The sequence below is a fragment of the Enoplosus armatus genome, chromosome 3 (genome assembly GCF_043641665.1).
Source record: "Enoplosus armatus isolate fEnoArm2 chromosome 3, fEnoArm2.hap1, whole genome shotgun sequence".
Classification (NCBI taxonomy): domain Eukaryota; kingdom Metazoa; phylum Chordata; class Actinopteri; order Centrarchiformes; family Enoplosidae; genus Enoplosus; species Enoplosus armatus.
In genome coordinates, this window is record NC_092182.1 from 6,648,241 (window position 1) to 6,673,944 (window position 25,704).

The following is a 25,704-nucleotide window of genomic DNA, read 5'->3' on the forward strand; positions in this document are numbered from 1 at the left end:
TTCCCTCCGAGGTCACCAGGGGTCCTGGCGGGTCATTTCCTGCTCCATAATAACAAGCCCCGTTCCCCTCACAATGATAATGTTAACATATTGTATGTGCCATACAATAATCATTCTGAAAATACACAGCGGGGGGAAAGCAAAGACAATGTCTGTTAGCGCTGATGCTCAGTGCTGCTGAAAAGGCCACACAATAGCATTTCTGTTTGCGTGTTTGTACTTGAGTGGAGATTTGGTGTGGCGAGAGTTCGGAGAGCCACCGAGTCTCATTCTCAGGCGGACTGCTGCTTCTCGCACACGTTCCACCTCAACACCAGTGACTGTGTCGAAACAAACCACTGAGCTCACGTCTGCATGCCACTCTGTAACGATGATGCCGTCAGGTCACTGTGTGAGTTTGAATGTTGGACTGACGAAAGTGAAGGATCCCTTTGGGAACTGAGAAATCATTTGAGAACAAAATTAAGCTGGCATTGATTTTGATTGAAATCACTTTGGATGCACTTTCAAGATCTACACTTGTCACTGTAGTATTACATTACCCTCATTGTATGTTTGTTTTCTCTAATGTAGGCCACCACCTCCACCAGCAGCATCCCCCTGCTTCCATTTGGCCAATTTCATATTATTTCACAACTATTTATATTTATATATCATCAATATACAGATTATTTAGTTCTTCTGTTGCTACTGGAGATACTAAACATCAATATGACACATAAAATTACTTTTAAAAAATCTAATAATGATACTGCCTTACAAAAGCAGACAGCAGTAACTACAGAAACAGGGAAGTTGAGGAAAAAAGGTTTGACGTTTTAAGGCTCTTCACCGAAATGTGTAACAGATGTATAAGTTGTAAGTTGCCTTTTTATCCCTATTTTCTTTTCATTGTCAGTCTTTACATAAAACCTAAAAAAATGCATTTAAATACTGCACAGTTTGTTATTCAATCCAAAAGGCAGAGGGAAAACACATCTTACAAAATATGTTCTTGTTGTTTCAGCAGCTCTCTTGTCCATTTGAGCTAATGAACTTGTGTAATAAATTAATCTTTATTTAAACATGTGATTTAAAGAAATCATAACAACATGAATTACACCTGAGTCAGAGACTACAGAGATGGCAGTTACTGCTACCCTGCTAAACTAGGTTAGTTAGCTTTTAGCAACTATCTCTCCAGGCTATCCAGTTTGGTTTTTACCAGTTTTCTAATTCTTGAAAAATAAATCACACACTTCTATGGTATTATATTTCTAATATTGTAAAACAGATGTCAAAAATCTGATTCTGGTCTCAGTCTTAACCATATTTGTTGTTAATGCATTTTGTCTTTGTTGGGCAGAATAATAGGCTATTGTCTCTCTGATTGGCTCTTCATTCTCAGAGCATCCAGGTGATTAATCATGTGATCATCATCGTCTGTAAGTAGGAGAAAGTCACTTGATGAATGTCTCTTGGTCTTCACTTTCAGCGAATAACTTTTTTGACTCCTCAGTTGTCTCTTTAGCGTATTCTTCAGTGTAATTCTTAAAAGCTTAGATGAATATGAGCTCTGATCCTGAGGAAGAAGCGAGGCCTTTGAAGAGCCAATGTCACAACTTAACCCAACACATTTGAGCATTTCACTTTCATGAAGCCACTGAAAAGTATTTGAATTTTCTGCTGGAGTGATACTGTTAGCAAGTATCATGCTGCTGGACTATAACCTGCTTCATGAAGGAGGCTCAAGTTATCATACATGGTTTTGTTGATGCCTTTTGCTTGTTGTATCATTGACAGGGCATTGTCTTGTGTGGTACTGGTGTTTGGCCTTTCAGTCTGTTCAGCCCCAGCCCTGTCCTCTGGCCCAGGATGTGATTACCGGTCGCAGAAGAACTGCGGTTTATCTGTTGGCGTAAGCCGAGTAGAATACTGTTTAAACCGGAATTCATGTGCAGCACTGTATCCTGATGTGGCAAACCGTGTGTGTGTGTGTGAGTGTGTGTGTGTGTGTGTTTGAGGTGGATGAGGGGGTTCGTGCAGGGTGCTGGACTGGTTGGGCCATGTGGTTGGGCTGTCATGGTCCCCCCCTCAGACGTGAAGTTGATTATTATCTTCCTTTCCTGAAGTATAGTAATGATGCAGAATGTGTTCTTTCTTTATCTGCCAGAAAAATAATGAATATGCAAAAAAATGTGGAGTCAAACTAAATCCACAAGCCCCTGGGTCTTGTGACGTGGTAGTGATTGATTGCATAGAGGGCTCACCTGCAGTACTCTTCCTCTTAATCTTTCTCGCTCTGAAACACACATACACATACACACAAAGAGAGAGGCAGAAGTCACCAGTCAGGGAACAATATCCTGCTCAGAAGACCCTTCACAGCACACTCTCATAAATCACTGAGACAGAGCCACCACCCTCACTGTCAGCATGTTATTATGCACACACACACACACACACACACACACACACACACACACACACACAGGCCCACGTTCCTCACGACATGCATTCATTCAATTCAGTCAATCCTGCTACCCAGCCATAAAAGGATGTCATCGAAAAGAAGAAATATGACTCGGATCTAAACTCAAAACTCGCCCTCAAACACACCTCACCTGCGGTGATTCCCTCTGGCTCTGCTTAAAACACACATGCTCACAACAGCCGCTCTGTGTGCCGCTCTGCCCGGCCCTCTGCACCGGCCATTCCTCAGTGACAGGGTGCCGGGATGAGGGGATGAGAGGCTCTGAAGGGGCGAGGTGAGGGACGGATGAAAGCCCCGCTGCTAAGGTCCCGGGGCCCTGCGTCCTGTGCAGGTGGCAGGTGTGATCTGGCCGGGCGCAGAAGCGCGAGGGTGAGGAAGAGGAGGACAATGAGGGCGTCTGTGGCCCTTGTTGCAGCTGCAGGAGGCGGGGAGGAGCGGGGCTGACAGATAAGACAAGTCAGACAGACGGAGGAAGGGGAAGGACAGCGAAGGGGAGCGCAAAGATGGAGATGGGACTTCAAACAGAGGATTGGGCCCTGGGTGCAGAGAGACGCATTCTTGTCTGGCACAGGGGAGGTGGGGACAGAGGGAGAGCAGGAGAGATGGATGGCACAAAAAAAAAGGTGAGCACCAAAGGCGGCCTCGTCCTCCTCTCGTGCAGATGTTTACATCGCGCTCACTTTTGCTCAAAGCCTCTGTGCTCTGCCTATATCTGTGTGCATATTGATGTCAGCCTCCCTCTCTGTATGGATTTGTATCGATGAGACAGTAATCCTCTTCCCTTGCCGCCCGTGTGTGCAACTGTCCACAGCTCCCACTAAGACCCACTGATCTCTGCCACATGGCGCTCAATCAAAGCACTGTTGGTCATGCCTCTCAGGGCAAGTTTTGCCAAAAAAAAAACGCACCCACGTGGCTCATATATGTCCCTCAGTGCAGAGGATGAGCGGCAGATCAAGGTCTAATGCCACTTTGGACTTTGTATCATCTCAGATCACATGAAGGCGAGTGAAACAAAGCTGCTCTCTCTCTAAAAAAAACCCCCCACTCTTTTCTGAGAGCGTGCACAGACACACACGCACGTTTCCTACTTTGTCTATTGGACCTGATTAGAGTGACAGGGGCACTTCCCATTGGCTGTGAGAGTGGCCCTCTCCTTCCCAGGGCAGCCAATTTCCCCTACTCCAGAGCTGATAGGAAACTTTGATTGTCCACTGAGCTCAGGAGAGACAAAGAGATTTTTCCTCTTGCAATCCACATATCGCTCCATCACATCTCTACCTACCATCTCCCTCTCCGCCTGCTCTCTCCTCCTCTCCTCCACCCTCTCTCCTTCTTGAATTTTCTTGCCTTATTATTTCCATGAGCCCACTTTCTGTTGTGGGCTGCTGAACGTGAGTCCATTAAACTGGCACCGACTGCTTTGATGGGCAGGAAGTTTCACTTCATGTGGTGACATCTGCATCCTGTGACACAATCCTACCCTGCATACATGATCTACTGTCTTGGCTTACCACTGTCCTCTAATAGCATTCCTATAATTTAACACCGTGAGCACAGGCGGATGCTGCTAAAAGCATTTGCATAGTGGTATGTACTCATGTTGGGTGTGAAGTGAACCGAGAAAGAGAGGGGAGGGGGAGAACAGAATAAGCAAGGCGTCTAAACATGTGGAGAGACCCAACAGGAAACATCACCCTCTCTCTCTCTCTCTCTCTCTCTCTCCGCCCGATGCTGGCCCTCCCTGAGAACACACTTCCTGTCAGAGCTCCTCTAACTTCCTGTCCAACCACCGGGAATCCCAGCTGGAACATTCCAGCTGTGCAACACTCTCCCTCCCTCTCCGGGTTATGATTATTCTTACTTGCTCAATCCCTCAAGGTCTTTTCATGCACATCTATGTAGCACACACACACACACACACACACACACACACACACACACACACACACACACACACACACATACTAAGGGCTGCTGCCGTATAGTGCTACTGCATCCTCTCCTCGCCAGGGGTCGCTACATAACAGCACATCCCCCTCCTTCGTGACTTAACCTTGTCTCTCCTGCAGCCAGAACCTCTCCGCCTCAGTGCTGGGGCTACTGGGTTCTTCTCCTATCTCCTCAGAAGGCTCTCGTTTATATTCCTAGTGTTTTTTCTTTCAGCGCAGGACAAAATCCGCAGTGCCATTAGTCTAATGGCATTAAAATGAAATGGCACATGCATGTTTATAAATGTGCCTTCACGCGAGGGGCCATATGGGGTGGAAAAAAAAGCAAGGTTTGGTGACTTTGTGTATGACCTTTTCGGAAAGAGAGCTAATCCCGAGCTATAATAGACTCCGGGACCGATATGGAAAACTGCAGCACCGTTATCTCGGTTGTCTAGGAGACCATCAGAGCACCGGGGCCGGTGGAGATGCTACGGTATTAACAGGGGAGTGCGTGTGTTTGTGTGTGTGCGGGTGTGCGTATTGGAAAATCTTCTTTTTTTTTTGTCACAAGTGTCACTCATAAATACTGCATTATGGACGTACGGCCATTTTTTTTCTTCCACGTTTGGCCCGCAGCAGTATTTATTTATTTATTTACAGCAAGTTGAAATTATAAATTCAATTTTGAAGACATATAGGCAAAGGTCAGTCACGAGAAAAGTGAATTAAGGGGGCCATGCTCAGCTCGTTCAATGAGACTGCACTCGCTGGACGTCAATTACAAAAATGTAGCAGGTCTTTCATATCCTGAATTATACCAAACCAAATGCCACAGCAGTTTATTTAAATAAAAACACAGGCCTAACGTGAGGCCCGTTTGCTCTGGAGAGAAGTAGGCCTATACTGATCAGAGAACAACTATAGGTGCATGTTGAGCGGCTTGGCCTGTTGTGAAACTGAAGATAATGCTATCACGTTTCGATGTGTTTATTAGGAGGGAATCATTCTCACAAGTATAATTATAATTGGATATTGAGCTTATCGCGTGATCTGCATGTTGTGCTGTTATCCAGAGATAATACAGAACAAAATACAGAAAGCAGACTTAAAAATGGACATCTTAATCAAAAGTTTTCCAAGTGTGTAAATGTGTGACAACATTGTCGTGTTTTTGTAAAAACTCAAAATGAGCTTTATCATACAACATATGTGATATTTCCAAAAGGTGGCTATACATCCCAGAGTAGTAATGGGACTAATCAGACAGATAGGCATCATATCACAGTGATGTGTGTTTAATATAGCTTGTATTGATATGTAAAGTGTGTGTACCGATGGTCTGGCCAATAAACTCCCTCTGCTGCCAAAGAAAGCCTTTATTGGCTGCACCGCTGCAGCGCGTAAAACGTGAAAATATTTCTCATTCCCTGCCCCTATCTGTCTCTATCAACCTGCGGGATCTCCCCCCTCCTCACACACACACACACACACACACACACACACACACGCACACAAATGATGCATTAGATGCATTGAATGTATTTGTTGTGCAAGTTTGAAAAGGCGGCGATAATCTGGGAGTGAGAGATAAGGAACACCAATTTATTCAGCAGCACTTTGGACCCCGCTTCCAGCCTCGGTCGGTGCTAACACCCCCAGCAGTTTGCTGATAACGATTAGGCCATTTATTATCTTCACAGAGAACAAAGATTGCGTGGTGCCGATGAAATATTACCCCTGGTAATAATCAGAAGGAGAAGGGCCCTGGCATCTAATGCAGTGTGCATATAATATCGCCCCTGACGAAGACCGTGCACAAACGCGCACACACACACACACACAAACACACACACACACACACACACACACACACACACACACACACACACACACACGGAATCTCGTGCAGAAAATTGATTGAACAAAACAAGTGCAAGTAGACACAAATATAACATTGAGCCATACTGGTGTGAATTTGATTTATTGACAGAGATAATCGGTCTATTTAAAAAAACACAATAATAATAATAATAATAATAATAAAATAATAGACTAAATTTGGTGGTTGTCATTTCCAGTGGTAATTATTCCCCAACAAAATAAAATGCCTAAAATACAATTGTTGATGTAACATTTGTATGAACTTTTATTTATTCATTTGACCATCTGCTTCTAACCTGATTGATTGTCACAATTCTCAACTAATTCTATTCTCATTGACTACTCATTTTAAAAGTCATAAATGTGGCCTAAAATGTATAGTTTGAATAGCCTAATCATATGAATACTGACTAGTCTACATGTTGTAACTAAAATAAAGAACCTCACATAAATAGTCAAAATAATCACAAGTCAAACTAATAATGATATTTTTCACATTCCTTTCACAGTCCAGACAATAACGATATAGAGCCTGGATAAACTTCAAAAAAAGAGATTTTTCATCTCAAAAAGCCTCTACTTGTAGAAGCCGTAAAGCTCTTTCCGTTATTCATATTGAACAAAGTTGAATTTCCATCCGTTAGCTGCCACATATCGATATTTGGAGCTCTCGCATCTTTGCTCTGGTGATTTTAAACACTGAAACAAATGTTATTAATCCAGTCAGACTTCACATTTCTTTTTGTGTGCGTGTGCACTCTGGGGAGCACGAGCCCCGAGTTGCAGAGGTCCGTGCGCCTCTTGCACCTGCCTGGCTCCAGCGCCGCGCACGAGCCCTTGGTCGCGTGCAGGAGATTTTAGGGGCTTTGCATGTTTTACAAAGTTGTTGTCACTGTGAGGGATATAAAGCACAGAAATAAAAGGAGGGAGGGGACCGTACTTTTCTTCTTTAACACATTGAACGCTTGCAGGGACTGGGGGGGTGGTGGGGGTGGGGGGTGGTGGTGGGGCAGAATCTCGGGAAGTCAATTAGGACCGAGGCTGTCAGTCTTTCACAAAATGTTGATGAAAACAAAACAGAGAAAAAAAAAACACACAAGAGTACCAAATATAAACAAAGTGTCGCCTCGCCTCGGGGTATTTATTGAAGGATTGGACAAACCGCTCTGCAAATGTCGACTTTACCCTCAGCTCAGTCTGTTGGCCACAAAATGCGAAAGTTGGTCGTTTACAACTCACTTCCAAACTGCTCGCAGTGATTGTGCATGTATTATCTTTCACCTGGGACAAGTGGGGACCTGGGACACCCATTGGCTCTTGAAAGACCGCAGGGAGTCCTCAACCAAATGCAATTATTTAGTTTCTTTAATGTGTCACCAGAAGAGTGAAAGATAATGTCAGCACCTTTAGCCCGTTGGCCTGCACGCAATTCTGCATTCATTAATAACCAACAGCAAACATCTGTCAGAAGGGGTTTGCAGCTGCGTGTAGACTTGGGCTCCTTCATATGAAACGATAAAAAAGCCGGGACCCTCTGTAGGGGGCCAGTTATTGACCACCTCTTGGGGACAGGTAGCTACTGATGCCAGTTTCTGTCCATTTAAACCGGGACCCGGAAGACGGGGCTGTTGGCTGACGTGCCATTACGTTGCTGTGTTGCTGCAGCCTCTCTCACGGCCACTCAAGTTTTTTTTGTGTGCTCATATTTGGATACAGCGAGAGAGGAGGGAGACGCTGAGCGCAGACACACACGGCTCTCTGCCGGCTGACGAGACGCACAGCACCGCTTGTTCCACGTGTCTCGGCAGCATCTTTTTAAAAACAAAAAAAAAAAACAAGAAGAAGAAGCAGGGCTCTGTCTGGACACCTTTCCCCCATCGGCCGTTTATTTTGCGCCGTTATTTTGGAGAGAAGCGCCGTAACTGTGCGGTGAATCCGAGGGACTCACTTTCGGCTGTTTGACTCACATAAGACCGGAGCAGGTAAGTCACTTATTCAAACATTTATATTTCTGCCATTTTTAAGGCTTCTTTGGTCAATGTTTTTGCCGTTTAAAAATTAAAATAACACGTAGGCTACCCAAACCTATTGGCTATAATAATTGATTAAAAAAATCTTCCTCAATCATCGATCTTTATTAACATTGTTGTGGCAAAAACATATATATATTTTTTTACATTGCTTGAGTTATCGCTTTCACTGTTCAGTAATGGTAATTGCTGGTTTTAGCTTTGTTCATAATTGCAGCTTATATTCCGCCTCAGTGTGTCACGGCTCCTCGGATATGAACTGTACACCTCCATAACATCTGACAGGCGGCAAAATATTGAATTAAACGTGTCAGTAACGCGTCTGAGCCACTGTAAAACTGCGGTATGAGCTACTTTTGTTATATTCACTGGCATAGTCTGCTTTTAATTTAATATTTTCATACCAGTAGTCAAACCGATATTATTTGTCTAATAATAAATACAAATTAATACTTAAAGAACCTACAATTTCGAGGAATTCTCGCGGACTCCTAAATATTATCAATAATCAATTTTAATGAAGCCCAATTTCTGCTGCCGTGGGCATGTTGTTCTATTCCTGGAAGAAAAAAAAAGAACTCGATCATAAAATAGATTACAATGGATGAGCGTGATATTAGCGACGACAAAAGTGTTCAATGGTCACGCTTTAAAACGCATAAAGACCTGAGCAGAAATGTAAAAGGTGGAGCAGCAGAGGAGGGGGGGTCTCCACAGGCACGCAGGAGCCACCTTTTTACACCAACCTCTCTCTCTCTTACCTGTGCTGCTGTCTGCATGATGCTTTATGGGCTGTGTGAAGCTCTGTGTTGGTGGGAATAGAGATTTGTAGGAAATGGGAGTATCTCTAGTTATTTTTAATGAATGAAAGGCCGAATGAATGAACAGAACTTTGAGGAGCTGTTGCTGCATCTCGGACACTTTTTCATCAAACAGCTTCTACATAGAACCGCTCCAGAGTTGTGCTATAGAGAACTTTTCCCAAATTGTTCTGTATTTATAGCTCCAATAAGGGGGTTAGGCTGCAAACCTAAGAATCATCTTCTGTTCCATAATCCTCTTTGTTAAGTGCATGCAGTCCGCATGTTATGTGCTGCCCTATTCTGAAATGTTATTATTCTGAGATCAAAACTGCTTAAATGGGAGTGAGTGCTGCTCTCATAGCAGCATCCAGGCCCCCTCTCTCCCAGCAGTTATATGGTGCTTGTGTCTATAAAGCCCCCCAGTGCCCTGGCTCGATCTAATTAGCCGTGAGTAAAGGGGACAATAATGCTTCAGCTGGTTTGTGTCATTCTCTTCTCTCTGGCTCTGCTTATCTTCACAAGACCCACTGTGGCTCTTCACACTCCCCCCAAACACACACACATTCGCACAGTCACACACCTCCACTCTGGATAATGATGGATGACCGTGCCCAATGGGAACAAACAGGTAGATAAAGCCAATCCCATTTAATAACAGCATGGATCGGAATGATAATCTTGTTGTTCATTAGCCGCTGTGGCTGCACAGCGATACAGTTGTTGCACACAGTTCTCACCCAGCGCAGGAGGTGTTGTGAGAGGGGATAGTGTTCTCCAGTCTAGGATAGCATCCCTGAGTGAAACAATACTGCTGTGTCCTTGAGAAAGACAGAGGGAAAGCAACAGCCCCCCCCCCCCCCCACACACACACACACACACACCCTACCCCTCTCCACCTCCGTCACCCTCTCCCATCTTTTGTTCCAGCACAGATACAAATGGGATTAATGAAGGTATAAATTACAGAGGGGCTAAATCCTGCTGAGTAATCCATTTGGCAAACATGCAAACAACAATGGGCATGCTGCAGCAGCTAGCCCGAGCCTGACCCACTCTTCAAGGCCCAGTGGTTAGCACAGCAACACAGCAACACAGCAACACAGACTGACCACTGCAGGCTATATACTGTCATCTTACAGTGTGCAGAGAGGAAAAAAAAATGTCCTTTCACTACTAGCCTCAAGAAGAAGAGCATCACTGGTCATCCATTCATGCTTGGACAGAGGAGCCGTTGTTGCTTCATGTTCAAGCAATGTGACAGCAATTACTCTGCAGCATAAAATAGCGTCTTTTTATTAGACATACAAATAGTGTATTATTAATGATTGATCCTTTGTGTATTTTAATGCAATATTTATAGAAGGACATGGAATAACCAATAACCATTAAGATGAGGGTGTTGTCACTCCACCTGCATACTTCTTTTCACTGGAATGTCAGTGATCCAGGTAGCCGGCCTTCTGCTGCCCCACATGCACTAATTTGTTGGTTTTAGGAGTTGACAAGCTCAAAGGGCTGAGCTCATCAACTCACTGCCCTTGGCAACGTGCCAGTGATTTAATGACTGATGACTGACACACACACACACACACACACACACACACACACACACACACACACACATTTACACAGCAGTTATAACATCAGATCAGAGAGGGATTGTCGCCCTAATGACCTGCATGGTGGAGACTGTGGAGACAGTTATGAGGGGTCGTTTACCTGGAGAATTTGCTCAGGTATCATAAGCTCCACGTGACACCCCGCAAACTCCCACCTACCCCCATGATTCTGTGACGTCAGGCCCAGGCGTCAGCGTGGCGGCCAGTCTGGGGCTCCGAGCACCCACCAATTATTCCCTGTCAATCATCAACAGTGCATGTGAAATTAGTTATATTTGGCCTTAACGCTACTCACCATAAGAGCCTTTTTTCTTAATTCACACTGGCAGGAACATAATAAGAACTGTGTCCTTAAAGACAGCAAATAATGATGATGATGATGACAACAATGATAAACTTAATCAATACGTCTCTGTTCAGGGTTTTGATTCGTACTGTGAGTTTTGAAGGAGGGCGTCAAGAGACACTTTGATGATCACCAACTGGTTTTCATAGGTGAGGCCTCGCGCCCATCCCTGGTGCCGCCAAGTAAGAAAGAGGAGCCATTAGTATGCAAACTGAGTTTGATTGCTCTGTCCCCGAGACAAAACCACTGTTTTCACGAGAGGAATGCCCTGCTACTAATTAAAGACAATTAGGCGCTCCCAACAATGGGGCCCAATTTCGGGGTCATAAATCGACTCCTCCTCTGTTGGTTTTGGAGGTGCTGAAAACGTTGTTTATTTACATAACAGCAGTATGCGAAAAACAACACTTACAGTTATTGTTGGTAATGTGAAGCTCGATCAGCTACTTTAATTGTTAAAAGAAAACATTTTACAAGTGGGTGCGACATTTTAGTCATTCAGTCTTGAAAATGTGTCTCAGATCATTTAGATTCTTAAAATATTTCGCAGATGGGTTCAAACAGGTGAAGGCGACTTACAATAGATTATTATTTCCAAATCATCATAATAGTAAGCCATATATTGTGCAGGCTGAATTCCCCTTCATGTTACATGTCTGTCTTTAGGCTTATAACTGCCGCTAAAAAGGCAGATTATCAGGGGCCGATTGCTCGTTCAGTGTGAGCTTCACGAGAGAGAAAGACCCCCGAGAAATTACACCGCTGATTGATAAGTCTTTTAGTTTTTTCGGTGCGGGGAAATGGAAATTGAAAGAAGGAGAGCAGGGATGCAGCGAGCCAATTGTGGCAGGGCTGGCTGTGATTGGCTCAGGCCGAGGCCCCGCCCCACGTGGCTTGATATGGGAATTTACTGGCGCCAGCCGCATCAGTCTGCGCCACATCTCATTAATGAGCCTGAGCACTGCATGGATCAGGAGGTTTACACATCCAAGCTGTGTTTGCCGTCAGCTGATCGAGACTGCAACAGGTATCCAGAGGAATCATTTGTGTGTGTGTGTTGTTGTTTTTTTTATGCAAGACGGGATGCGTTGCGAGACAGCTGTGCACTACTTTGTTTTTTGATCATTAGGACCCTGAAGTTTATTTCACGTGTCAACTAGATAAAAATATATAGGACTCGTTTTCTTTGCATGGAAGGCGGGGTGGAGCAGCCACGGTGTCTGTGAATTAACATTTTGTTTTCGTCTCATTGCAGGTATAACTGAGGAGACAGAAGGAGACCGGGTTATTTAAGGATTCTATTTCTGAAGTAAATAAACACAGCCGCGACTTTCACAGCTCAGGAACTATATTGTAAGGAGGATTTCACTTCCACTTGGAGGTAAACATAGCCTAAAAGTAGCCCGACACGCACACAGACGCCTTCAGAGGAAAAGGAGACGGCCGGCTCAGTCATGGAGGTCGCAGCGGCCGATCAGTCTCGGTGGATGGCGCACCATCACGCAGTGCTCAACGGCCAGCACCCGGACTCCCACCACCACAGTCTGAGCCACAACTACATGGAGCCCATGGCGCCTTTACTGCCCCAGGACGAAGTTGACATGTTTCTGAACCACTTGGACTCTCAAGGGAACCCCTACTACACCAATTCCCGGGCAAGGGTCACATACAGCCAAGCACACGGTAAGATGCCAAGTGAGACTTTAATCTGAGAGACGAGGAGCATGTTTGAAAAACAAAATGTATGTTTAATGTATGATAGCTTTATATAGTTCACCAATGACCAAACAAAGCCTGCATTATATGCGTATGTCTGTTTGTTTGTGTGGTTGTGGAATAGATCTATTAATTTAGTAGGACATAAATCCTAACATGCTATGTGCAGTAACTTGCTTGAAAAGTCCTCCTTGGCTTTTCTGGACCAAGTCACCAACATAAAAGGAATTTCTAGCAAATGACAGCGAGAGGAAAGGGAAGTATGTCATTTAACCCCTCTCTGTTGGGGCAGGGGTTTCTGGAGGGAGAGAGAGAGAGAGAGGCACTTCCCGGATATAAAACAAAAACCGCAAATTTACTAATAACAATCTTTAGTCCGAGAGCTGCAGCCGATGAAAAGATACCGTCCTGACGAGAAGCTACTTTTAGTGTGTTTTCTGTAGTCAACAGGCCTCAATCTCTATCTGAGATGTGTGAGGCTACTGTTACTTAACTGAAAACATTTTTGGATAATTAATCGGTGAGAAAATCTATTTTTTAAAATTAACTACCAGTGTTTTATCTTCATCTGGAGCTAAATGTCGGACTCGAGTCATTCTGAGTATTTATCTGGTAAGATAAAGCTCTTTCTGTTTCTGCAAACTGAAGCATTAAAATAAAACGTGTATTAAATACATTATTTTGGGGTTTCAGCTCGCCTCACTGGGAACCAGGTTTGCCGACCACACCTCATCCACAGTCCCGGTATTCCCTGGCTGGACCCCGGGAAAGCAGCCCTGTCCGCTGCCCACCACCATAACGCATGGGCGGTCAGCCACTTCAGCAAACCCGGCCTGCACCCCACCGGCTCCGGCTACCCCTGCAGCAGCAGCACCGGCGCCGCTCCGGTGTCGTCGCTCACTCCGGCGTCCCACTCCAGCCCGCACCTCTACAGCTTCCCCCCTACCCCTCCGAAAGACGTGTCCCCGGACCCCGGCCCTACCTCTCCGACCTCCACCTCGACCAGGATGGACGAGAAGGAGTCGATCAAGTACCAGGTGCCGCTGACGGACGGCATGAAAATGGAGAGCTGTAGTCCGCTGCGCAGCGGCCTGGCCTCGATGAACGGCCAGGCCACGCATCATCCCATCCCGACCTACCCGGCCTACCCTCTGCACACACCCCACGAGTACAGCGGCAGCCTCTTCCACCCCGGCAGCCTGCTCGGCGGGTCCTCCTCCAGCTTTACGCCCAAATGCAAAAGCAAAGCCAGGTCGAGCTCAGGTGAGTCTCACGTGTGTTTCTTGCTCACATCAGATGGCAGATCAAAGTGATAAGGCCTAATGAAATGGTTATGGTTTATTCAGCTGAAGCGTCACGCACTACAGTTTACACAGCCAATCATCAGCAGAAAAATGTTTCAGATGTCTCCACGTAGTAATATTATTATAGCCTGCTATTGTTAAGAGTGCGTGAATTTGTTTGTTTTAAATTCTTATTTATTTTTTAATTGTCAGCTCTGTGCCGATTCTTAATTCTGGGGCCACTTGCTTGTTGCTCTAACTCACAAAACAGGGATCTTTTCCATATCGAGCGCTTCTCTTTAAAACAGGTCCTGACAAGTCTTATCCGTGTCCCATCGCACTCCTCGCCACTTGTAAGCTCAATCTACTTAAAAAGCTTCACTCGAGAGACAAGAACCGACCTTAGATGAAACTCATCAGACTAATCGGGGTCAACTATTTTACTAAATGTCCAGCTGGGGCCATTATGCGCATGATCATGGGGGTGATTTAAAAGAAAGGAAAGTGGGATTATACCTAATTAAACTACTCAATTATTCATATATCTTTATTTTTCTGTTGTTGGTTTGGCGAAATATAAACGCAATGAGTACTGGTCAACACAACGTGTAGACTCCATCTTGCCGGAGACTTTTTATTATATTATTTTAAACTTATTCAGTGAGTTACTGTAGGTCTGTGATCAGACAGTCGAATGGCTTCTTCTTCGTGCCACAGGTTTGTTTTCTTTCAAATGTGGCCTTTATTGCACTTAAAAAATGAAGGAGTCACGACGCCCTGGCTCCTGCCATATCCTGTATACCTATAGTGAACAAATCACGACCTCCACCCCGCCCACAGCTCTCTCCCAGTACTAACAAAGCACAGGCGACAGAGCCCTGCTGTTTGTGTTTTTAAGCATGGCCTTGGCTCAGCGCACTGACATGAAGTGGAGGGGACCAAGCCCACAGCAGATCTGCTCCTATGTGTAGATGAAAGGGTATTCAACAACACTGTTTGTATATGCATCACCTCAAAGTGCATTGGGTAATCCTGATTATACATTTATGCCCATTATTGGTTTTCCATTTTATTACAAAATTCTCAGAGCCAATGAAATTGTTTATAATAAAACAGTCTCATTATCAGACTGTCTGGATAGGCACCTGATTCAATAGACTGCATGTGTTGGGAGTAATATTTAGGGGAATATTTAGACTTCATGGCTGACATTAATGTGCAGACATTTGAAAAACAGTCTGGTAATGGCTCTGTAATTTCCCTACATTGTTCCAGCTGTTGTACTGTGAATTAATGGCCAAAAAAAAGAGGACAAGACAGACATCGTAGACTATTAACACGCTGCTCCAAATGTTGTTGTAGTTGTATAATTGTCAACACTGTCATCCGTTGTCCCCATGCCTTTTTTTTTAATACACCTGGGGAATGCTGGCTGGCTGATAATCTGAGTGAATGTGAGCTGCTGTACAGAGAAATGTTATACTGTGACATTTAAAAAGAAGCTGGCCAGACTGCGCCTGAATCAGTAACACAAACATATCAGCTGCAGCATTAAAAAGGCTCTTATCTATCAAAGTCGGTGTCCAGTGCCAGTAATGGTGATTGATTGTTGTACAAAATGCCACAATGACATTTCAGTTGTCAGCACATATACCTTACAGTGGTGCGGCATCCTGTTGAACTAGCCTCAAACCAGAGCTCCTCCTCCTCTCTAACCTGCCTTTTCATGTGAAGCGTACCATGTTTTTTGGACCATCTTATTTCAACACTAAACGTTGCATAAGACATGATACAGCAGTCATTGCTGATGAATATTTTAAGTGTTAATGAACCCGCTTTAATGTGGTTGCTGGACTTGCGAAACACTTAAGAGGAAGAGAAGGGAGGTACAAAAAAGAAAAAGAAAGCGTTGAGATGCATTTCAAAAGGAACATAGCTTTTTGTTCAGGTCAGATTCCATTGTAGAGCGAGGGTGGGACTGTGGGTGTCGCTGGCATTATAACAGGAATAATGAGATGATGCTCTAGGGAGAGAGGGATACTTGAATTAAATGAGTCGGTCGGTTTAGCAACAGGCTGTTTGAAGTCAGTCAAACCTGAAAAGGGAGAGGAAAGCGTGTGGGAATAACTCAACTAAAAAAGCAGGTTTTTCTATGGAAGAGCACAAGAATGCACAGGAAGTCTGTTTCAGACTCGGTCACTGTTCAAGAACAATCCAAAATAATGTTGGCCTTTTCTATATTATTAATTGCAGTCAACAGGCACGCAAGCTTTTCATCAAAGACTGCAACACCGTCCGACACATTTAATACCACCGCCATCACACACTTATGTTTCCTCTCATGAGCGCCCACTGAGCTGATGAATAATGTAGTCCTAATTTGATGGTGTGTCTCATTCTTCTTGTTGGACACCTCTGGACATGTTCTGGCTGTCTCTGGCCTCCCCTCTCTGGATCAGTTTACATAGAGGTGTCTGTGTCCATGACAGCCGTGCACACTTGGCACACCTGCACTTTGATATGGACATTGTCTCCATCATGAGACAGATTTTGACTTCATATTACAGGGCCATCCAGGCTCGTCTAGTGCTGTGTATAGTCGCCTGATTGGGCTGGGCAGCTGCTATGTGTTGCTTCTGCCAGAGGGTGAACTTTTTAATTATATAAAAATTCTTCTTGTCTCCTCCTCTTGAACTATATGCAGAGGGCCGTGAATGTGTAAACTGCGGTGCCACCTCAACCCCTCTGTGGCGACGGGATGGTACTGGCCACTACCTGTGCAACGCCTGCGGACTGTACCACAAGATGAACGGCCAGAACCGACCACTTATCAAGCCCAAACGCAGACTGGTGAGTCCCGCTTCTCACTCTTTACTCTGAAAGAAGGCACCCAAATATGAGCACAAAGCAGATGCCGGCAGCACAATTCCAGGAAAGTTATATTTTCCCTATGATCTTCCTGGAATTGTTTGTCCCTCTCACCCCCCGATGAGCCGCCTTCATGGCCTGTTACAATACTGCTACTATTGCCATTGTTCCTGCTATCATTATTGCTGGTACTTCTGATACTGTTACTGATACCAATGCCCATGCTGCTTTAGTTAACACCATGCTTGAGTAAATGAAAAGCAGCATGGACACATTACATTCATGCCATGGATGTACCTCTGCTGCAGACACTTCTGACATTAACCCCACTGGAGCTGGACACATTTCTCTGTGCCACTCTTTATTCATTTTACGGCTTTCAAATCAAGTTATACATTTTAAAAAAGCATTTTAACTATCCTTTAAAATCTGTGTTTATTTCTTAATTATTTTAATCTTTTGATAGCCTTATTATTTTTTTTTTGTTAAGGCTTGACATTTTACAGTAACTCCTGAATCCTTTCTTGTTATTGCAGAAATAAGAGTTTTATTTCTCTTTCTTTCTTTTCTTTTTTACTGAAATTGTTGCTTTGTCAACAAAAAAAATGATGGGCATTATAAGCACAAGCTACTTATATCTTAATAAGTATTAGTGATTGAAATAAGTAAACAGAAACACAGCAACACATAATAATAATAATAATAATAAGTGTCTAAATTATTACGAATTAATTACTGGCTTTAACATCATAAATGATCAACCTTTTGGTAGTTTAGTACTGGTATAACCTTTAACTTTAATAAAAGGGGGTCTGGGCTTTCTCATTTAGCCGGGCTAATTATGATTGCGGGGGCTGGAGTCTGGGTCTAATGGTCTTCATTAACATTAGCTGGTCATTTTAATTGCAAATAAATTGGCCGCTATCAGGCGATCAGCAAAGATATTTTGGACACTAAAGCCTGTTATTGTAATATATATTTTGATGATATTTTTTCGTGTTGTTCCTTGACCACGTCGTTCCTCCTCGTGAAACGTCCATTAGATTTTCCACTGGGTCCGGCCCATGTGGCTGTAGCTTTTTGCATTTTCAGCTCAAGTGTTTTTCAGAGTTGTGTTCAAAGGGGCATCCAGTTGTTTCCTATCCGGATATCTGCCCGGCCCAGATAAGGAAGTCAGGCTCCCGGCTGTTTCCGCCTTCAACCAGCGCGCTGCATTCTCTATGGCCAGACTGACATATACTGTAAAGAGATTATCACAACACTGGAGGAGCCGCTTATGTGTGAAGAGACGGAGCGAGGGGCGGGGACTGGAAAATAAATGGATTTATGTTCTTCTCTTGTTTGTCATTCTCGGTGGCCAGTGGCACAGTCTTAACGCGCACTTAACAAAGACTATGGTCACATATTTGATTTCGAATAATAAAATGACCAGGGTTTGTCGAGGATCTCCAGGTCAATGGCAACGAGTCCACCTGACATTAATTAAAAGAAAAACCTGGATGCTGCCTGCAAAGCAAAGAGCCGGAGGGTTCTTGCATGTAAAGCTAATGTTTCTTATTATGTGTGAAGAATTGATCCGCAATGGACGCAGGGGCGCACTGCCAGGCAGGACACCGGGTCTTTACACGACTTGTAGCCCAGTTCCCCCCTGGACCAGGATAAACAGAGGGCTTACACGAGGCCTGCACTATAACCTGTTAATACCAGCGGACTTCTTTTTAATTCATTAAATGTGATAATTACCGACAGGCGTGTAAAGAATCAGGCATTCTCTAGGAAAAAAATGTCCCCATATCTTATTGCGCAAATTAGAAAATGTGATCATGGTTGTAGCGGTCTGCATACATGCAATTGATTTAATAGAGGAGTTAAGTCATTTTTCCAGTCTGAGTGTCGCTTCTTTTGATGCATGTGTGCACACGGTTCTGCGGTCAGTGTTGAAACCTCATGAAAATCCACGTGCCGCCGTTTAATTTAAGAACAACTTTCTTTCTCCTCTTGATTTTGTGCTGAGGCAGAAATCACAAAGCCGTTGCGTGTCATGTCAGCGCTGCGGCTTTAATAACATAACTTTGGCCTTCTATAGGTGTCTAACGAGCCGTGACATTCACTGTGTTTGTGTGCAGCTCAGTGTCCGCGCTGACCTCTCCTCAACATGTTATTCATGATGTGTTTTCTCTGCTTCCTCCAGTCCGCTGCAAGACGTGCAGGCACCTGCTGCGCAAACTGCCAGACCACCACCACCACCCTGTGGAGGCGCAACGGGAACGGAGACCCGGTGTGTAACGCCTGCGGCCTTTACTTTAAACTGCACAATGTAAGTAGCCTGGAAAAAACGCTGCACTCAAGTGCGGGGTTTTTTGGGGGGGAGGAGGAGGAGGAGGAGGGGAAGAGCGGTGCTGGTCGTTAACTGGTCAAGTGGGCGGACAGCTCGTATCGATTTAGGAGCAGAGGAGCTGAGAGAGTGTGGAGGCAAAGCCTGCTCACCCTGTCGAGCAGAACCCACCGGTCGTCTTTTTTTTATTAATCCATCGTTGTTTCAATGGGGGCGTTACTCCCCGGAGAGGCTGCAGGGTGGGACTGTCATTCAGTGTAACGGCGTCGGTTACACTGATGAGGATTTGTCTGAGGCTGCTCCTTTCAGCTCCAGCCAGACCCTCGTCCCCATGTATTCATATTGAGGACGGTTCTGTTTGGTTTTAAATGAGACAAAAGCTCAGCAACGCCCCTGACTTGCCTTATAATGGAGCTGTATGCAAAACAGCTGCTCATTATTTATAGCATTTATTTCACACTGGTGTAACTCACAATATTGGGTTCCCCTGGAATAAACGCATGAGAATCCTAATTGGCAATGCAAAATGTGACATATCCACATCCTGGTGACATTTTGAAATTATGAACTGGAACAGCAAAATCAACTTTAGCCTCTATAATGTACTATTCACTGCAGCTTTTGTCTGGCTTGCCTTGAGCTAATGTGATGCTCTCCACAGGTCAATAGGCCCCTGACCATGAAGAAAGAAGGCATCCAGACACGCAACCGCAAGATGTCCAGCAAGTCCAAGAGGAACAAGCGAGCAGGGGACGGCTTCGACGAGCTGTCGAAGTGCATGCAGGACAAGGCCTCTCCCTTTGGCGGTCCACACGGCCTCCACAGCCACATGACCCACATGGGTCACCTGCCCCCCTTCAGCCACTCGGGACACATGCTGCCTACTCCCACGCCCATTCACCCTTCTTTCGGTCACCCCCACCACTCCAATCGCTCGCCGGTCTGGGCTGAGCCTCACTGAGGCTCCTCCAGGCCCGGAACTGCTCCGCCTGTAGGAGCCACCACATCGCCATGAACACTAAATGGCCTCCACATCACGTCGAAAGCTGAGCAGACTTGTTGCATCATGTACAGTGGTTGGAGGGGAGAGACTTTCAGTTGGACTTAATGACTGAAGGTCGCGTCATGCCTGACCTCACTGATGGGACGCTGCAGAGCCGGACTTTAGCGGACTCTGTGAAGAGCTAATGTGACGAGGGGTTTGTTAGTCCCGGGGTGACTGAGGCTTGCAGGAATGGAGTGAATGGAGACGCTTGTCATTCTTTTTGCTTATTTTTACTAAGTCACTTTGGTACCCACCTCTCCTTGACCCTGTAACAGGAGACTCACGAGAGGTCTTAAAAAGAACCGCTGTTTTCACCTCATGACCATCTCGTTATATACTGAGATACATGCACCCTGTCCACCCCCAGGCTGTCATCCACACAGACAGACAAACTCTTCAGTGCTGGGAGTCTTAAGACTGGCAGACAGCTCCAGCACCCGTTCACCTCTGTTAGCAACCAGTCGGACGCAGACTGCAGTACCCACAAACCAGTGCTCTCCCCACATGCTGGATTGTACACCACCACAACGCTCACCTGTTTTTAATAATGGACTTTTATGGAAAAAAGACACAGTAAATAGAGTGTTTATAAATGCTTAATTGCTATTATTGTTGTTATATTTGATGTTATAATTATTGCTACGATAATTTATTTTCACTCTTTAAGCTTTCGTCAAAGACACATGGAAACTGTTATGATTTTAATTTCATGGTTATTATGTAAAGAAAAACACTGACCTATCTTAGATGAAAAGTCCCTGAGCTGTACGTTTTTATCATTTTTCCATCTCACAAAAAGTAAAGGAAATAAAGTTTAATACTAAAGTCAAATCTGTCGCTGCCTCGCAAGTTCAGTCTGTCTCTCTCTCTATCATCCATATACATGCACACAGCATATACCGTTGGACTAAACTCTCCTTCTAATGAAGAGTGCTTGATTATGAAAATCATAAGTGATATCAGATGCATCATGGGAAGCTCTGTGATCCCTTAAGCGTGGTAATGCTTTGGTCAGGCTCCTCCTCTATCTGTGATGGCGCGTTGTTAAGAGAAGGCCTCTTTGTGGAGCTGAGGCCCCAGGCTGGACCATTGTGCCCAGACAGCAGGCTCCAGCGAAGGGCTCCGTCACACTCAGTCATACATATGCACATACCCACATGTTCACACACACACACACACAGTTGGAAAAAAACAAACACAAACGCTAATTCACACCCTGATTTAACCCATGCAAAGTCACTCCTTTTATATATCTCTAACAACCACATTTTTCATGAATTTATACGTGGCAAATACTGAGTCATGAGTGCAGTTCAGCTGTGTCTGTCGGAGTAGCCCTCTCTCCTGCCTGCAGTGATTGGAGTGAGAGGAAGGACAGCGGGTCTTTAGTGGGAGAGAGAGGAGGAAGGAAAGGCAATCAGGCGACCTGAGCAAACACGTGGGGGTCTGCTCAGACCCTTCGCACACAGATGTGCACGCAGCTGAGGCTGCCAGGAAGCAGGCGTCGCCTCTGTTGCTCCCTCACCTCGTCCTCTTTCTCTTTGTTTTCTTTTTTTTCACTCTCCCATTTATTCTGTTTGTCTTTTATTCTCTCTCTCTATGTTGGTCATTCTGTCTCTCCCTCCCATTTGGACGATTACATAAAAATAAAGGGACTGAAGAAACTTTGAACAGAGCCAGCCACTAATGACTCTGCTCGATTAGGGCCAATTTGAGGTCATCATCGCCGAGTTCAGCATACCCTCACACACCCACGGCACAAACCATCCGATTAAACAGTCCAGGCTAAAAGTGGACTACTACCCCTCCCAGAACCCCTCCACCCTGTTCACATCTGCTGGACCGCTGTGGAGGTTGATCTGCTGGGATTTCCCAGAGGCTTGATCACTTTAAATTGAAAATAATATTTATCCAGGGATTTATAGAGGTGCTGTTTTGTTATCCAGTGTGGCTGGACCACTGCGTCGTCAACCCACAACACTGACAGGCTGTACACACATGGATACAAGACTGGAGCACCGCATCTGAGTGTCTGTTTTCAGATCCCCCTGATTCACTTGCTGACCACCGGCGAAAATGTAACGCTCGACTGCCAATAAGCAGTCTCGCCATCTGTGTGTAGCGTAGTGCTGTGGGTGCTGGGCCGTGTACAGGCCACGGCTCCAGCGGGTTGTGTGCTGCTGCAGCCAGCGAGCCTGCTTGGCCGGGTTTGGCCGGACTCCCGGAGCCTGAGAGGGGGAGACGGAGAGAGCCAGCACTCTTCAATGAGGCCCTCCAGAGGGAAGGGGCAGCCCTCCCAAAAATAATACAGCAGTCTGCCAGGCCAGCGACTCCCAGAGCTACCCTCGCCTGAGCACACACATACGCAGACATGAACACGCATGTGTACACACATACAAGGATGGGGAGTGACAAAGCTTCTCATGTCTGACGCAGAGGCAGCGTTTGTGTTTGTGGAAAACAGGGAGACATTTCATCTCCTAGGCCTGAAAAGAAATTAGGTAGCAGGCACATGACATGCTCTTGAAATGAATGCTTGGCTAAGTCTTTGGTAGTCAGCATGTGCCACTGCTGCTCCACTTTCTACCCGATTAAATTCATACCGACTCTGTAATGTGAGGGTTTTGTGCACTTTTTTTACTCACCAAGCCCCGCTAGACCAGCAGCTACATTGAATATGACATCCCCTCCTAACTCACATCATGAATTATGTGATGCGAAAAAAGAGTCATAAAATAGGATGTTACTTATCTTCACTATCAAAGTGGCGTTCCATAGAAGTGATGAAGAGGAGAGATCTCGGATGCGTCGGCGGGGTGAACATGGTGGCCACCTAGATCAGAGCACGGAGAGTTTTACGACTTCAACCTGGAACTGGATGATTCAACTCATCTCCACTCCCTACCTCCTTTTCTTCCTCCCCTCCGCTCTTCCGTTCGCCCCCCCCCCCCCCCCCCCCCCCACACACACACACAAACACTCATTCCCTCTCCGAGCTCCATGTTACTCTCCATCTCTTAATCCCCCCCCTTCTCCACCGCCCTACTACTCCCACTCTTTTCTTGTCTCCCACTCCCCCAGCGTATTTGTTTTTCCATCAAATTGAATTAGCAGAATCAAAAGGTATCCCGACCATCCCCTCACAAAGTTGAGTTAGGGAGAGAGAGACTACGAAGATGAAAGGAAGTGGAGTGCAGTTCAGATGCAGGTCTCTTAGCGTGTGTGTTGCAATGGGGGTTGACCTTTGCCTGGGCCTAACTAAAAAAGCATCCCTCCTTCCTCAGACCCCTAGAAGGATATTAAAGCTGCGAGACGGGACAGTATTTATATAATACAAACATGTATTACTGCCTTTATTTGCCATAAAGTTCAGTCACTTAGTAAGTTGCTTGTTTGTTGAAACAAAAGAGAACTTGTGCTTTGTGATGCCACTTACTTTAACTAAGCTCTGGACTGTTTGAATTGCAATGGCCACCGAGTCATAGTGAATGTGCTATGATAAGACCCACACGTGAACTTCCTCTTTTCATGGATCAAGAGAAATTCATAGAAATACCCCTCTATCAGGGCGTAACAGGAAAAAGGTGGGTACGTTCAGTAAAGCACCTGGTGAACACTATTCATAGAAACCTCCGCAGATGCACCGTTTGACACTTGAGCAACTCTTACCACTTCTAAAATGAATCAACCATACCACATAGCAATGATGTGATCGGCAAAGCTTTGACAGTAATAACTGTCACTCGGAGAAGAGCCGAGCTGACAGCCGATTATCACTGATGACCTCTGTTGACAGGAAATAACTGCATCCTGACCTGCCAGAATGCCAAATCTCACTGATGATCTCTCCAAATGTCAGAAATTAGTCGGAAAAGTGTTTTGAGCTTGCTTCATTTTTGTCTCCCCCATGACCCCAAAGCATCTTTTTTTTCACATTGAAAGGCTGCTACACTAGTTACAGCTGCATACCAAGCTTGACTGAGGACATAGTTTTTCAAAGCAGTGAAAAAACAAAACAAAACAGGAAGTGAGAAGTTCAAACAGGAAATACTTATGTTGTACTATTAGGACCAATTAAGACCATAGTGGCCTGACAGAGACAGTGAAAAGAGATTGATTATGAGGGGTACTAGCTTTGAAAAGTATTTAAGGGTAATTCTTTTAAAGGTTTCATCCTGCAGGGTAACATCATGTACGCAGTAAGAGCACCCACTACTAGAATCAGTCTACCACCGGCTTTGTTAATATGTATATGTTAATTATTTGTTGAATTATTTGGGCTATTGAACATGTTTCCTTTATGAAACTCACAGACTATGCTAGCACACATGAGCTAATCATATGACAAAGCTAACCACTAGTGTTCAATATATCTTTAGGCTTAATTGAAATTAATGTTTGACATTTTTTACTGTATTTTCAGCATGAAGCAAAAAAAAATTACCATGTAATAGTGGAATTTCTAAATGTCAAATTAAATGGCAACTTCATTTGAAAATAAGTTTTTACCCTAGAAAGACTACTACCAGCATCAGTGGAATAGCTTGTTAATATGAGTAGAGAAAGTAGAGAAGTGAAAGAGGGAAAGAAACAGGGAGAGTGTTTCATATCATTCATCAGTGGCTGGAGATAGACCTTTTAGCCACAGTTTGTGGTTTTAAAAGGGTTTCTGTAGAGTGCAGTAATAATAAAAGAAGTTGAGTATGAGTGCATAGAGTTACAGGTCTTTGTGGCTGCTATGTTGTGCTCCCAGATGATTACCCCCTCTCTGACTTGGTATCCACTTGCATCACTCTGCTGACGGGGATGTTCCTGCCATGCTAATGTGTCTGGCTTCTTCCGTCTGCACACAATCCCCCCTGAAGTGAGGCGGATACAAAATCCTGACACCATTCAGCTCCCCTAATCATATGAAGTTGCTGCAATTCGAACTAAAACCGTTATGAATTAGCATCAGTCATCTGACCGTTTATCCCATTCTGGTCAGTTCACACATTCTTTTCTACGGTAGTCGAGGGTGTAATCTGCTAAAACAGTAGCTGTCAAAAGCAGGGTGTGGACATGCAGAGCACCCCTCCCTCGACTCACCCTGAAAATGAGGTCAGTCTCCTCTCACCTGGGACAGGGAGCATTCAGAATGTTCACCTGGGACAGGTAGTGTTCAGCTCTCATTCATGCCGTGTTCTGCTGTGCTGAGGCCCTCCTGCTCGCCTGCTCCGACAGACAAATTCATCCCCACTGTCTGAGGACAAATGAGCCCATTCATCTGGAGGCTCCCATTGACAAACCGGGGGGCAAGCACAGTACTAATACCTGGGAGGGCTCAGGGGAGTGGGCGTCTGGACCTGCCATCCTCTTCCGCACCTGTATA

At 45.0% G+C, this 25,704-nt stretch overlaps 1 protein-coding gene across 2 annotated transcripts; it reads left to right on the plus strand.

Moving 5' to 3' along the window:
- Nucleotides 1–8,010: 8,010 nt before the first annotated feature.
- gata2a (GATA binding protein 2a) lies at nt 8,011–21,164 on the plus strand. 2 transcript variants are annotated; one of them, XM_070902254.1, is made up of 6 exons: nt 8,011–8,270; nt 12,342–12,769; nt 13,496–14,065; nt 16,790–16,935; nt 19,145–19,270; nt 19,950–21,164. In XM_070902254.1, the coding sequence occupies exons 2-6, from the start codon at nt 12,541–12,543 to the stop codon at nt 20,247–20,249; spliced, it is 1,371 nt and encodes a 456-aa protein (XP_070758355.1). In that variant the 5' UTR covers nt 8,011–8,270; nt 12,342–12,540; the 3' UTR covers nt 20,250–21,164. The 2 variants fall into 2 exon arrangements, with proteins under 2 accessions (XP_070758355.1, XP_070758354.1); XM_070902253.1 differs by lacking the exon at nt 8,011–8,270 and adding an exon at nt 12,021–12,113.
- Nucleotides 21,165–25,704: the final 4,540 nt, after the last annotated feature.

Bases quoted from the DNA above. Each gene is read 5' to 3' on its own strand.
- gata2a (XM_070902254.1), top strand. From the start codon at position 12,541: ATGGAGGTCGCAGCGGCCGATCAGTCTCGGTGGATGGCGCACCATCAC. The intron at 12,770-13,495 runs GTAAGATGCCAA...TTGGGGTTTCAG, and splicing joins CACATACAGCCAAGCACACG to CTCGCCTCACTGGGAACCAG. The intron at 16,936-19,144 runs GTGAGTCCCGCT...TGCTTCCTCCAG, and splicing joins TCAAGCCCAAACGCAGACTG to TCCGCTGCAAGACGTGCAGG.